The sequence below is a fragment of the Ambystoma mexicanum genome, chromosome 1q, assembly GCF_040938575.1.
Source record: "Ambystoma mexicanum isolate Mex_15411 chromosome 1q, UKY_AmexF1_1, whole genome shotgun sequence".
Taxonomy (NCBI): domain Eukaryota; kingdom Metazoa; phylum Chordata; class Amphibia; order Caudata; family Ambystomatidae; genus Ambystoma; species Ambystoma mexicanum.
Genome location: NC_090922.1, coordinates 505,817,330 through 505,832,884, shown reverse-complemented (window position 1 = coordinate 505,832,884; position 15,555 = coordinate 505,817,330). Strand labels below are relative to the sequence as shown.

The following is a 15,555-nucleotide window of genomic DNA, read 5'->3' as shown; positions in this document are numbered from 1 at the left end:
CATCCAAATCTTTATTTTTATCCTCTCGTTAGGGTTTACTAGTTGATATCCATGTAACTTCGTCCAATATTTTTCCACTCAAGCGGGACAAAACTTTAATTGCAAACTGTGATGCTGCAAGCTGAGCTTGCACTTCGTTTTGGGATATTATCGATTCAGAGACCGCATTGGAGACACGTGAATCCTCCCCAGCCAGGCCCATGTTGGGAGATGTAGATAATCTTTGTGTGCCGCTATCGTTCAAAGGGAAGACAATTACTGCATGTGCAGATTCAGTATCAACTGAGCGATGTGCTCTAGATTTAGCTGCTTCAGTCACATCAGCTACTGTTTGTCCGTTCCAATAGTGTCACGCAAGGTATAACATAATGCGGGCAAAACTTTGTTGTTGTCTATTGCCGCAAGTGAGGGATCTATAGTGTTCTCAATATTGCTGCTCTCAGGAGCCTGTCTCTGCAGTAAGCACGTGGGTTCAACATTTGAATTTTCCCTATTTTGTGTGACAGTTTCAACAGTAAAGAAGGACTTATTGTGCCAACTCCCATTCTTTTTATTGTAGTTCTACATGGTGAACTGGTCGCTTGAGAGTTTGAATTGTGATGCTTAGTGTAGTAGCAGAGGTGGCCTGGTCTTTCTTCCCCAGGTTGTAATTATTCGTCAGAGTTTTCAATTCGTCCGGCATTATAAAGGCACTCTCAGTATTGTTTGTAATTGTATTTAATGTAAAGTTATTTTGAGAGTTTCTTCACACCTAACAAGTTAAATTGGTAGCTGAAGTAGAAAGTTAAAATGTTCTGCCAGCACTTAATCTAGGTGTGGTATATGGGCGCACTCTGATTGATTCTGTGCTATTCGGGAGATGGAGTTAACCCTTTAACGCACTTCGCAATTACCGCTGACGGCGTTATTGGGGTGCGCAACGCTGACTATATGTGTGGCAGAAAAGCAGCAGCCGCGTAATTGATTGAAAGAGATCATGGATTGCCGCTGCACTCAGCAGCAGAGCAATACGAGGTGTATTTCTTACCGCAATGTGTCCCTTGCTGGCCAGATGACAATACAGAAGTGTAGATTGCCAAGAAGCGCTCAGTTTAATATTACGGTGTCTCATCCCAGTGGTTTCCTAACAATAGCAGCACAACCGTTGGCCAACGCAGTGATGTTGGTCCTGAATTATAGTAAATTACGCCGCAGAGCTGGCGGGGAACACCGGGAAACACTGCTTGCCCTAGTGCTAATACCGTGCAAACTTTGCACTTGCACCGGTGCAAAGTATCTGTAATCTGGCCATTGTGGTGTCAATGACATCATCAAGTCAGCTCAGATGGAGCTGATAAAATGAGAAAACCAGAGTTCAGAGGGGAAAAGGCAAAGACCCCCCATACACAAGGTCCATCCCTGACTTCTAGCCTAAAAGTCATAGCATTGTCTCCAGAATAAGATCAACAGATTTGCAGCTTTGGACAAGAAATTAGGATAAAAGCAGTTTTGGAAAGCACCTAACGCAACGTGGCATGAGCAAGACCAAGGGTGGGCTTTGGAGTGGGCAACTCCTTTTTAAGTACATGGTGCAGGGTTATGCACTCTGAATCTGCAGAGAGCATAGTACTCTGCAGATTCAGGTTCTGGTCTTTGACAGAGCGAGGCACGCGACAAAGTAACGTGCTTCCACTGTGATGCAGTTTCTGACCAAATTGTAATCATAAAAAACACGTTGATGACAATCAAAATGGTGTGGTCAATGTACATAATGGTTTTGCAATTATGGGGTGGTTTGACTTCTGGAATGGAATGCGACCATGGCTTCCTATTCCACCAGTTTATGCACGGTGGTTATGGCTACCAGAGCCAATCAATGTCTTGTAATGAACCCTGGCATAGATGAGGCTACCTTGGCTGGGAAGGACCCCAGCTTCTAGCACTCCACTGCTCCGTTTGACCTTTTTTTTTCTTTTTTTTTTTTCTTCTTAGTGTCCAAGCCCAGGTTCCCAAACGGCATCATGTGCTGGGGCTGCAACGAGACGGGCAATAATGAGTGCGCTCCTGAGAAGCAACAGATGGTCAAATGCAGTGGCAGCCTGGTTCGCTGCATGGAAGCCTTTGGTAAGCCGGGCCATCTCGCCGCTTGGCACCATCAACCGAATGGAAGTACAGCACGTGTCACTGGAAATGATGACAATGACAGAGATGTGATATACTCCATTTGCTGAATCATCTAATAGTCTGGTTGGCTGGTGTTATTTTGCAATAATTAGTACATTTCATGAACCTTTACAATCTCTCTGAAATAGGAGATTTTTGTACAATCATGCTCTTAGTAGTAATATGCCTGCTGTGTGTTAATTCATATATTATAATGCATGGTACTTAGTGCCCAGAAACAATTAATTGCCTGGTGTATCCTACACATGCATTTGATATTTCATTGCTGTGCTTGTGTTAATCTATTTGAGATGGAGGCTGCAGCTCTTAAACCTTTCAAGTACAATATGTGTGAGCGCCATTTTACGAGTTTGCCGGTCCGGAAACAACGGTACCGGTAGGCTTGCCGGTACTGTTGTTTCCGGACCGGCAAACTACGAGTTCTGCGAGCAAGTACCTTTCAGCCCGCCACGTCTGACCTGGCGGGCGGAAGGGCACCCGCTCGCAGACCTTGACGGATGCACCGGAACTGTTCCGCACAGTGCCGGTGCATCCGTCCTCCCCATTCCCATTGAGTCCAATGGGAATGGGGATTTTCTTTTTTCCGGCACGGCTACCGCCAGAGTCTTAATAACCCCCAATGTCAGTACTCACCAAGGGAATACTCCTAGAGACTTGACACGGGATCTATGCTGCTGTGCAACCCAGACCAAGAAGTCCGTGTATCTCCTCAATGAGGGCGACCTTTCTATTTATACACCCCTCTGTACGTTTATGTGTATATGAACAGAGGTGTTATTCAACTGAAAGAGCAAAGAAAAAACACCACCAGGTGTGCGCCAGGCTTTAAGAATAAGGGCAGGTCTTAGTGTTGAATTGAGAAAACAGACGAAATAAAGGGAAAAGAGCAACACTAACCGTATGATTTGGCACACTTGGGCTTTCAATTGTCGTCTGATAGTGTACAAACAAAACTCTGTTCTCACTAAAGAATAGGAAGAGAAGAGGAAAAGAAATCTCCTGGTCGACTTTACTAAACAGAGAGTATATTATAAGGTGTATCTTACCTAAGGAATAGTGAGAAGTTAGTAACTGGGGTTGAAAACACAGAAGCGAATCCAAGATAAGTCCCCAAGGAACAACAGGTAGTATCCAATCCCAAGATTCAGAGAGCAACAAGTCAGAATAAACACGGGGACAATCCAGAGGCAATCCAAAAGGCAAGCAAAAAATATCGTTACCAGGAAATCAGCAGAACCCAAACAGAATTGAGAGGCAAGGGCAGTCCGTGACGAGGAAACGGAGTCAAAAGGATACAAAACGTGTCTTCAAGCAGAGCGCAAAACACAGGCACTAACTTCAATCCATTCGTGCTTTATTATGGAGCCTGGGGAAAAAGACTCAACGTGAAGATTTTGCGTTGTCGGTCCTGTGACCGTATTGATTTGCAGGCAGTTCGACTGGTAAACGGGACAGCTGCAGAGCAATGTCTCTGTGCATAGCATCTGCCCAGTTGCCATGGCAATTTGCACCGCCGAAAGAACGGGGGAACCAGAGAACGGCAAAAACGGGGTGAGTGTCTGTGCTGGGCTGAGATCGTGACAGGCAAGTATGCCTGATGTTCTTTGCCTGGTCTAGGGCATCAAGTAGGGCCTATGTGATGAGGCGGGAGCAGGCGCTGCACCCGTGGTGTTGCCACAGGGGATTGTTAGTGTCTGCACTTTGGCCAATAAATAATGGAGAGATTTGTGAATGGTGGTGATAGTTGCTTTATTGTTGTTTTATCTGAGTGCACAGCTCATCATTTGCATGACCACGACGTGCTATTAAGTGCCTATTAACTGCCATAAGATTCTTGATTTGTAAGTGAGATAGTGAAAGATGGTAGACAGTGTTGATGGTAAAACAAAGGGCATCTCTACCCAGAACATAGGGAACCATCTGTTTTACCCCACAAGGGGTTTGGATGCCGTGGAGCAGCCAGCTAGCAATTTACATTGTTCTGTTCGATAGAGTGATGTTACAGGCTGGTCGGGCCTCTGTGCACGGCATTCTCCAGCAGTCCCAAGCCGCAAGAATGTAGACAGGGAAGTGGGAAACGAAGTGGAGTAGAGTAACTAAGTCCAAACCTGGTATTAACCAAGAGCCCCGCAAAAGAGGAATGTGTCTTTTGCCAGTCGGTAGGTTAGTTGTAGACAAAGGATGAGGAAGTGGAGGAGGGGGAGGTTGTCAGAATGTGTTGCAAATTTGGACAATTCTGATCTCTGTAGATAAAACCAGATTCAGTGAATAAGTCATAGGAGCTGGCATCCGGTGTGCTACAACTCCTGTAGCCTCGAAGCACTTGGGAGCTGTGATTGGTGGTTCAAATAAAGTTATGATATTTGCAGCTGCCTGTTCTAAAAATGGATCTTGTGGCACTAGTATGGCGCTTCTTCAAACTTCAAGTCCCAGATCCCGTGAATGGAGCTAAGAAGCTGTGTTCCCTTTGGGTATTTTTAACTGTTAATAGAAGATAGAGGAGAGAGCCAAAGGAGGAAGGAGCATCCCTTGGTACACAAAGGTGTAGATCTCAGCGACTCGTAGTGTAGATGCCTAATTCATTTAATTTATTTTATGACATTTTACAGTATGTTGCTCGCCCAAAGAGGGTAGTGAAACACTTAACGTAGTGAGAAACAAAATTCATATGCCAACATATGAACAGCGATAAAAGAACACAAGAGGTTTACATCCGCTCTGCAACAGTACAAAACAATCCCAGGACCCGGCGAGGACCTAACGAGGGGAAAAAACAGATTCCATGGACTTGCCTTTTGTGTTAGATGTTCGTGGCACTGTGAGACCCACACAATTTGCACACACCACTGAGAATCTTCAGTTGTCAATTACAGGAACTGGGCACTTGAGGCACAGAGCTTTAAAACCCATTCAATGCGATTTGGGCTTGTAGAGGTAGACACTGCAGCTCCAGGAGAACGAGGGCAACAAATTAGGAAAGTTTAGTACACTCTTAATTGAAAAGTGCTCATTTAATAAAACAACTCTGAAGTTAAAACAGTTTTTTAAGAGCACAAGCAAGTCTGAGGATGGCTTACCAAAGAAGATTGCCCTCCTCAAAATAAACCGACGAGAAAAGAGTCTAGAGCAGGAGTCACCTAAAGAAATGATGGGTTGGATTTGCTTTAATAACCTCCGTTTCAAGGCTGAAACGCTATGGGGGCATTCAGGATCTTTCACATGCAGTGTTGTAAACCTAACATGTTATGAGATTTCATTCTGACAGTAGGCAAAGACCTGATTAAGCGAATGACTCAAAAACATGATCATCATTTAACATTTATTCATCCACAAGTGGTTCAACATTCAGTATCCACGTGTGGAAACAGTATGAAAACCTTCAGATGCTCCACTTGGTGGCCCCCTTTGAGCCACACCGACTTAAACTACAGGAGTCCTATAGTTTTTGGTCTGTCTCTCAAACCCATTTTGAGAAATGTGGGCCCACTCTCCCTTACTTAAATTCGGTGAAATGTGAGGGCGTCCTTACATGGACAGCTTGTTTGAAGTCTTGCAACACTATCTCAATGGGGTTTAGGTCTGGAATGTGAGTATGCCATTCTGAAACACATAATGTATTCTTCTGCACCCATTTATCGGCCTGCGTCTATGTTTTGGATCATAGCTTTGCTGCATGGCACACTTTTGATTTAGTTTTAGCTCCCAAATGTCTGGCCTGACATTCTTATTTAGAAACTTTATATATGTATTTATTTATTGTGCATTTCTAAGGCCCCTATATATCAAGTAAATTGTGTTTCAAAGCGCCGACAGGGCAACAGGGAGGGGACATGGGAATGAAGAACAATACAACAATGAAAGATAGAGAAAGACCTACAAGACCTTGTGAGCATTCAGAACATGTAAGTGCAGAGAGAGGAGGGGTGAGGCAGTGGGGGGGGGGGACAAAGGTAAAACGTTTTCATCTCATATGAATGGTCCTGGGCAGCTTGCTACAATGCAGACTGTATGGTGGTGCCAGTGATATCAAGCTGTCCAGGGCCTGGGGCAGCAAAGCAGCCTCAAACTATCACGCTCCCACCAACATGATGTACTTTTGACACGAGGCTCTTCTGTTCGGACATAGTATTTGGTTTTCACTGAATGTTTCATACTGAGACGAAAACGTTTTACTTTTGTCCCCCCTTATCCAGGAAGAACTGTCCCAGAAGTCGTGTGCATCATATATGTGCACGTTTTCGGACTTCAAATGGGCAGTAATGCACTTTTAGAGCGCAGCGGTGACCCCTTGGCTCTCCTTCCATAACCATCAGTCTTGTTCAGTTATTTTCTCATAGTTGATTCACGAACCCTGACCGTAGTCAAGTTGAGAGCCGTCTGCAGAGGTACTATGGGACATCCTTTAGGATTTTCCTTTTTAGATGCATCTAAATAACTGCTTATCTGTGGTTCTTATAGATGTCTTTTGATGATGGAACAATGTCTTTCTACTCACCTGGGAGGATAAGACCAAATACACGCATTTCAGATCTTTATATATGACAGGGCCACCCAAGCACATCCCTTTTATTTAACTGTGAAGATTGCAAAAGGGGGATATAGCCTGTCTTTAGCTTTAAGCAGCATCTCATTGATGTCAGGGAAAGATGAGTTGTGTAAAAATAAAAGCACACAGTCATCAAGCATCTGCTTAAGATCCACTTTTGATAGAGGAAAGTCTTAAAAAGATATGCATAAAACTATCAAGAGTGGTATTCGATCCCATATAAATCAAAGCTTTTTTTGTCTCACAAAGATATAGAAATACGTTTGTTTTTGGTATACAATTAAAAGCGCTATCCACTCTGCACTCTCCTTCAGCATCAGATTGCGCCAAAGTTCAGGTAGCATTAGAAGCTGAAATTACCACGGCCAGGGATAAGGTATCAATTGCTCAAAGATCTCCGACACCTAGGGATAATCATTTGACATCTCTACAAGGTCACTCCGCCCGACCATAATTTTCTTTATCATCGATCTCTCTCTATCTCAGACATGGGGAAACTTCTTTCGTCAATGAAACCCACGTCATTTGAAGAAAACATCCATCCTTCATAAGTCATCCTCAAATATGGAACCACTTTTTCACTGATTCTAACTCGCATAGTCAACGCCTCCTTTCGTGACAAGCATATTCCCATGTCCATTAAGGCAGTCACTGTGACCCCCTCCCAGAAATATACAGAGGTGACCCCAGAGACCTAACGAACCTCAGACCAAACACAAATGGCAACTTCCTATTAAAAATCTTAGATAAAGTCGCAAATCTTCAATTTCAGTCTTTTGTAGAGGTTAACAACATACTTTACCATAGGCAATCTGGCTTTAGACCTGGCCACAGTACGGAGACTGCTCTTGTGGATTTGCAATCTCACATGCTTGGGATCATGGAAAAAGGCAAGACTGGCCGCCTGGTCCTTCTTGACCTTTTCCGCTGCTTTTAATGTACTAAACCATCAGCGCCTCTTGAGCACACTTGACACCGTAGGAAACTACTCTAAAGAAGCGATTGAATGGTTTGAATCCTTCCTTACACACTGTGTGTGTTAAGCATACACTGGCGTGATGCTTTCTATCCACTTTCTTCCATCCTATGTGGCGTGCCTCAGGGAGCCTGTTTATCACCAGTGTTGTTTAACATCTACGTCAGGACCCTGTGCACTCTCCTTGAGGACTCTGGCCTATTTTTTTACCAACGATGAGGATGACACGCAGCTGGTCTTAGAATTAAGTGGTGATTTCTCCCAGGACTCATCAAAGCTTCTTTTTGCATATAATCTGACTGAGTCCCAGATGTCCCAATACTGGATGTGCCTCAATTGAGGAAAGACCGAACTTCTGATCTTCGGTTCATCCCATGCCAGGTATAACCTGGATGTAAAATTTCCTCATAAATGACAAAACCATCTCAGTTCAGCACAAAGTAAAAACGCTGGGTGTTATCTTGGAATCCTCTCTTAACACTGAAGAACATACCAACCAGATTAACAGAAATTGTAATCATTACCTTCGCCTTTCAAGGAACATTCGCCCTTTTCTAACAGAGGAAAATTGCACTACCATTGCCCGAGCCACAATCCTGTCATGATTGGATTATTGTAACTCCCTGTTGCTTGGTTCAAATATCTCTTGTATAAAGAAATGTCAACGTGTTCAGAATGACGCTATATAGATCATTAAGAATATTCCATGGAAAGAACACATCTCAAAATATACAAGAGGTCGCCCTTGGCTGCCAATACAAGACCACATAGATTTAAAAGTATTTACCCTTGTCCACCGTTGTGGTTATGGCAATGCTCCATCCGACCTAAAATCTGCCATCACCCGCTATACACCAGTAAGAACGTTGTTCTCCTCCAACCATGCACAGATTGTATGCCCCGCTTTAAAAAAATCAAGAGGTCTGGGAAGGTCCTTTTGCATCAGGGCTGCCCAGTTATGGAACTCTCTCCAGCCGAATTTAAGATTGGTAGAGAAATTGGTTTGCTTTTGTAAGGAACTAAAAACGTTACTATTCAGGTAATCAGTCTTTCCCAGTCTTAGTGAATCTTGAATCATGACTGTTTGTCCCGTTTATGTTGTCTCATGTATATGTATGTGCCCCGATGCCTGTGACCTGCCGGCGTGAAATAAATAAATATTCATGTTCAACATTTTCATCCCAACTCATTTATCCTGCTCCCTTCTGGTTGGGAAACGAACCCAGAACATTTATAATAGACTTTTGTTTGAATAGGCATCCTTCCTCATTGATGACTGTTTACAGCGAGTCATGATTGAAAAATCGCATTCATGATTCTGTTCATGTTAATTCCTAGAGGGCTGGAAACTTCAGTAACCCAATTTTTAGGGATCAATTTAAGTACAGATGTAAAATTGGATCTTGTTTAACAAATGAAAAAGGTAGGAGAAACATCAGACCAGAAAACTCTAATTGAAGATTTGCACAGCTGGGTTGTGAAGTTTATAAGTTCCTGAAGTATATATGCCCAAAAACCAATTACTTCACCACTTCCGCTCTTAGCACCCCTATTCTCCCTGATTTTCCTCCACCAGTCGATGGCACCCATCTTCCGATCTGCCAACCCCTCCTTCAGATGCCTTTGCACAACAGACCATGAAGGGTCTGACATCCCTTTCTGCACTCCCCTCTTTCCTCTCCACAATCTCTCCCTTCCTCCCATGAAATTCCCAACCCACTGCAAGGCGACCGCTGTCCTAGCCCTCCTAAGCAAACCTATGATTAGCCTGAATCAATCTTTTTCCATTCGTCCCTACTATTAAAAAAAACGGACATGCATGGTATTCCACCTGGAACTGATGGACTCAACGACCCTTCCACAGTCTACGTTCCACGGCCATCAGTACATGCAAATTACCCTGAACCATATCTTTAACTTCCTCACTCCGGCTCAACACTTCCACCGATCTGCCATACTCCTCTTCCTTGAGCTCTTTGCTGCCCCCCACACTATTGACCACTCCCCTCTCCTCCGAACTGCCACTCAGCTCAGTCTTCGTGCTCTCCGCTTCACTGGGTTGCAGGTTGACCATTTTCTGTATCCAGGAATAGTGTGATAGCCCCAGCCCCTTCTCTCTCACTCGGGGCCCCTGATGGGTCAGTCCTTGGTCCATGCCTATTTACTCTTTAGACTGTGTTCCTTGGCAAGCTCACCTCGTCCTTTGGGTTCTCGTATCACCACCTCTTGGCCGATGACACATACATCTTTATCTCCTTCCCCTCCATCAGCCCAGGGCTATCTTCCGGCTTGATGCTTCACTCGTCGTCGAGTGAGTGATAATATTGTTATATAGCAGCACCAGGTTGCTTGTATGTACCTCGGTCTGCTCCACGCTCATCACTCTCATTTGTCTTGTTTCTGTTGTCATTACTGTAACCAATTAAGCTCTACTGTAACAGTGCCATGATGCCCAAGGGCTGCCCTGTGCGCTTTATAAAGGATATGATAGGTTATTTATAATGCGCTTAATACACAGAGGTTTCTAAGCGCGGACCAGGGGATCGAACCTGTGTTGCTTCCTGTCGTTTTATATCCAAGGCGAGCACATTGCCCCTAAGCTATCATCCCGAGACAATTTAAATTTAAAAAATAAATAAAATAAATATAGGGCAAATTTCGAATGTGTGTTCTATAGGCTTTGTACCATTATTTAAGAGCAAGGCAACCGAGATGGAAATTTAAAAAAATTACCTTCTGTCATCATAATAACACGCACCTCTCTCTTTCCACTGAAGGGCCGGACCGAAAGACGCTGAAGAAGGGCTGCTGTACAGAGGACCTGTGCTCCGACACCTACCCCGCTGTGAGTGGCATCCCCAAGGAGGTAGAGATCCAGTGCTGTGCAGGCAATCTCTGCAACCAGTGGGGCAAGGTGTACTCCTGCCCCGAGGACTACAGCGCCGGCTGGCGTTTGCGTGGGAGCCCGGGCCTGCTGCTGGCCGTCGGCTACGCTGGCCTGCTGCGGATTATACTGTAACGCTGGTCGTGCTCACTGCGCGCGACGCTCCCCGGACTATACACTGTATATATAGAAATGAAAATATATTTATAAACCTATATGAACTTCAATGGCCAAGCCTGATTCGTGAGACAATGTAGGGCTAACACACTGACGTGTTGGCCTTGTGGCGCCTTTCTTCCTTGACAACCCAAAAAGCAGAGCTGTCAGAAAGCGCACAGGCCCCCCCCTGCTCCGGGAAAGGAGAACATGGCAGGTAACATCAGGATGTGTGCTCCTCCGGGGTGTGAATATAATATGGAATAAAACTGTCCCTAAAGAGAGTGTGAAAATCATGACTTGGACGTTTCCTGACAAATCTGTAACTGACTCCTGGCCACCTTCCCGAATTTTCCAGACTCCCCATTAGACTCTTCCAGCGCTGATGTCTTGTGTATTTTTTTTCTCCACAGCATGCAGGTGAATTGTCATATTGTAACTGCACAGTTTGGTTAACTACACGGGGAGTTGGGGGGGGGGGGGGGCGGGGTGGTCTGCCGGTGATCTCAGCCTCGAATCTAGGGCAGCCGCTTGAGGATGGTGTGGCTGCCGTCTGGCGCGCTATGATTGGCGCCGTCTGGGAGTTAGGCAATGGGGTCTGGCCGATTGACCCCCAAATATCCTGAGACAGATATTTTGAAAAGGAGATGCATTGTGGCACTTATGTATGCGAAGTCAATTGGATTGCAATGTTGTGCTCCTTAAAACCCCTTTTCCCAAATGTAAACTCGTGTTTTTGTGCGCAATGCGTGAAGATTGACCAGAGGAGCGCCTTTCGCAATAGCCGCTGACGCCAGCTTCCTCCATGCAGGTTCTAGAGGCGGCCCGTGCTGTGGTTGGGTGTGTCTGGACCTGGCCTCATGGCTTGAGAACACAGGGTGCGCTTGTCAGGCACTCCCTGCAGCACCCGCGGGCGCCTCATTATCTCCAAAAGCAAATGCTGGGTAGGTTTAGTAGTGCGGCCGATGTCGCATTTTTTCTCCATTTGTAATGCCGACAAGCCGCATTTTTCCATTCCCTCAACAACAATAGCGAGACCTCGAGGTGCGTACTGTGACATCAAGCGAGATGTAAGGAACAACACCCCTTCGTCCCCACCCTATACTAGATGGGCGACTGTTGTCATCTCTCTAACCACGGTCAAAGGGGGGTGCACACTCCGTCTACGCCGTCATCTGTCACCAATACCCTTCTAACTCGGCAAGATGCCTGTGGAGAGACCCCCTGCCCTGCTGCCACCTCGCCAAGCGTACGCACAGAGGGGCACTCGACCCCACGGTGTGGCTACAAAGCTATGCGAGCTGCCACCGATAAATTGCTGCACCCCCCCTGCTGTGACAAAAGAGCACCACTGACGTTCACGTCCTCACATTATAAGAGGGCCCCTAAACTGCCCCCACACCTATTCCCTTCCCAGTTCTGAAAGGAAAGCCCTCACAATGCCACTCTTACCCTCCCTGCTCCGAGAAGCTTAGGGGAGAGCAACCTGTGCAGTCGCATTGGCCCCCTCCCACGCCTTGTATACCCCTGGATCCCACTGCACCAGCCGGCCCTTATAAACTCCCCAGAGGTTTCTTGTGCTGTCTGTGTAGAGTGGATCAGGTATTGTAAGGTCTATGGACCGGGCCAAGCAGTGTACATGGAATATACCCCGCAGAGCCCAGGAAAGCGATATGGGGAGCTACCGGGCTACACTAGAATAGGTTGGGGTAATCGCTAAGGGGCAATGCACTTGTCACGAGAACAAGACAATGCTGTGCAAATAGGTCCCATCCCGACAGCCCCTAGCTTGAGAGGGCTCTGCCACTTTGAGGAGGTTGCAGGCAGAAGGCAACACTCGGCCGTGACGCTCAACCCAGGGGTGCTGATGGGAAAGGCGAGCTACTGCAAGAGCCTGCCAACATTATCACCTAGGAGAGCAAAGTATGCATACAGTGGCAGTGGACAAAAGACCAGCCAAGCTGAAATCAATATATCCTCTATGATCAAGCCAAAGGCTTAACTGCTTGGCTCAGCGTTTAGGTGCCCCAACCTCCAATGATTAGCATCTCTTTCTAAAATTAAATATCCTCTCAATTTCTAAGACTAAACATCCTCTGAATTGGGATGAAAGATGCCTCTAATGGGCCTAAGGTTGGCGTAATAGCTATTCACCTTCCTGGGTTTAGAGGTAGGGGAGGGAGTGCGGGTTGATAGGTTAATGGCCCCACTCATGACTAGCTTTTAAAACTCATCCAACCCTCCTCATCTCAAAATCAAAATGTTGATGCTGGTCCACCCCTGATCCCCAGTCTGGCACTTAGAAGCTGGAGAAGTCCAGCACGAAGCACTATCTAAATTACCAATAATAATACTCTGGGAAGGTAACACCTAACAAAGACTTAATTTGGTCACAGTTTGCTCCCCCACGCAAAGGTCCCAATATGAAGCTAGCAACCCCAATGCTCCCACCATGAGTAACCAAGTGCCCTTACACAGACACTATCGAGTCAGTCTCTCGTAACTAAATAAGAGATTGGTTCTCTGCTTTCAGACCCACGAGTCATAGCATTGCCTGCTACTTGACCGGGTGAGCCTCCTAGTCCCAATGATTCCATTCAAATCAACGATTATATTATCCTCCTCAGTACAGAGGGCAAAGTGCGAATGGACTGTAGTGTCTGGCCTTCCCGGGTCAGCCTTAAAAGGCACTGGAAGGTCCCGTCCCGGCGGCAGTGTGGGAAGTTCTCCCCACTATGGGAGGACTCTCTCCAGTGTTCTCAGTCCACACCGCATCTGTGCATATAATCCTCTCAAATGCCCAGAGGTGGGTCCATTTGCCTAAAACAAACTTGTTCATACCAAGGCCCCCCTTGAGTAAAAATATTGTTTCTGGGCCCCCCTACATAGGGGCTTGGCCCACTAAGGGACCCATAGGATGTAAAGGCGTGCCCATTTCTTTAAAAAAGGATTAAGGTGACTGCCTTTAATAGAAAATATAAGCAGTAGAAAATCATGCATATACTTTATATGAGTACCCAGTGAGGGACAATTGGATTGTTACAAACGATCTGATTGGCCCTCACTGGGTCGTTACTTGTCCGGGAAAGACTCACCTGAAGCACTCGGTTCGGAGTGCCGTGTCCCAAGTTCTTTTCCTTTCTTCCCCGTCTGACATGGAAAGAGAAAAGGGACTACATGTAGTCCCTTCTCACCGTTCTATGGTGGCCATTTTGTTTGTTTAAATTATTTTCTATTTTTTTAATGTCTGACATAGAAAGGGAGAACGGACTACGTGCAGTCCTTTCTCCCCTATCCCTGGTGGCCATTTGTTTGCTTTTTTTTCTCGAGTTGAGAAACAGTTTCAACGCAGTTTCTCCACTGGAGAAAATATGCCATTAGTACCCTGATACAGTGTGTCTGGGTCTAATAGAAATAGGACCATCGGAGGGGGGACATTACCGGTCTGGTAATGCCCCCGGGGCTTTTTGAAAGCCTTCATTTCGCTCTGGCTTGTAACTATAGCCCCATGGGCATTACCCAGCTGTTAATTCCTCCCCTCATCGGGTTCTATTGCGTTATTAAAAACAGTAATCTTACTCCCTTTTTAAAGAGTCTTCCCTCTCCCCAGACATCCTTTGCCCCCCCTCCCACTTCCCCCATCCCCAGTTTGAATACCACTGTTGAAGCATGAGATGACAAAAGAGGCACAGCAGGCAAAATGCTAGTGTGGTGACTAAAAACATCCCCCACACCCATCAGACCCACCCCTAGTCCTTAGGGAGCATGGCCCCCCAATGAAAAGCTCTTGAATTACCTTTAAGCCTGATGTCCTTAGTTCAACAGGTGAAATGGCCATTTTTTCTAGCGCCTCATCCTCTTCTTCAAAGGGAAGGCTCAAACTTTGAATAAAGTAAGGACGAGACAACGTGGGTGCCCAGACGCACCCACCTCTGAAGCGCCCCCTGGCGGCTAATGAAGAGAGGCACGCATGCGTATAGATAGATGTGGCAAAGCACAGGGAGCTACCGCATCCCCGCCCCTCCGCCATCGTGCCCGGAAACCCAGAAGGGCCCGTCTATAGAATGATGTACATAAAGCAGAGCCTGTGCACTATTTTTGTATGCAATTAAGTCATTAGCACTGTACTATGCATGATTCAGGAGAGCTTTTATGGAAGCCGCCTCCATGGCATGAACGTTATTAAACACTATTTAGTCCTGCATTGTGGAGTCTGATGTGCTTGAGAATGGTTATAGCGAGTGGTCGACCTGGAGAATACAGGCTCACAGGACCACCAGCCTGCTGGGCTGCAGCATGGGCCACGGGTGGGAGTGGGAGGCAGCCAGCGCCATATGTGGGGGGCCTCCAGCCCAGATCGAAAACGTTTAAAATGTCTCCCCTTCACACTCACCGCCATGAGCGCGCCCCTGCATTCAGAAACACTGCCTCAACAAGAAGACTTCTGGCCCCACAGGTAATCGCTGTGCCGCAGGTCTGGTGCTATATCCCAAACAAACACTTTTCCTTCACATATAGCCTGGTACAGAGCAGTGCGCATGGGCCATAGTAAAAATAAACATAGCTAATAATAGTCTGTTTTAAGTAGCACGCCGCACTCTGATTCACGGCCTTGATGTTAATGTTAGCCATTTTCTTAACCGCAGAAGTAAACACTGATTTGGCCATTCCAGGACTTGAACATATTATCTGCAACGTGAGTACAGATATCAGCAGTGACCATGCATCTGTTTACACTGATGACTGTGGAGGAGAGATTCTGGAGTAAGTCTCAGGCTCCGTGTGCTATTTAAATGGCGTGTCTCGTAGAGGCAGCCCTTGGCTTGGGAG

General features: G+C 46.1%; 1 protein-coding gene across 2 annotated transcripts in view; it reads left to right on the top strand.

Moving 5' to 3' along the window:
• Nucleotides 1-14,929, top strand: part of PLAUR (plasminogen activator, urokinase receptor) — a 247,383-nt gene extending 232,454 nt beyond the window's left edge. For both annotated transcript variants that reach the window (XM_069640871.1, XM_069640870.1), the window contains exons 6-7: nucleotides 1,972-2,103; nucleotides 10,463-14,929. In XM_069640871.1, coding sequence (XP_069496972.1) covers nucleotides 1,972-2,103; nucleotides 10,463-10,704 — 374 coding nt within the window. In that variant the 3' untranslated portion in view covers nucleotides 10,705-14,929. The remainder of the gene's footprint in view (nucleotides 1-1,971; nucleotides 2,104-10,462) is intronic.
• The last annotated feature ends 626 nt before the right edge of the window (nucleotides 14,930-15,555 follow it).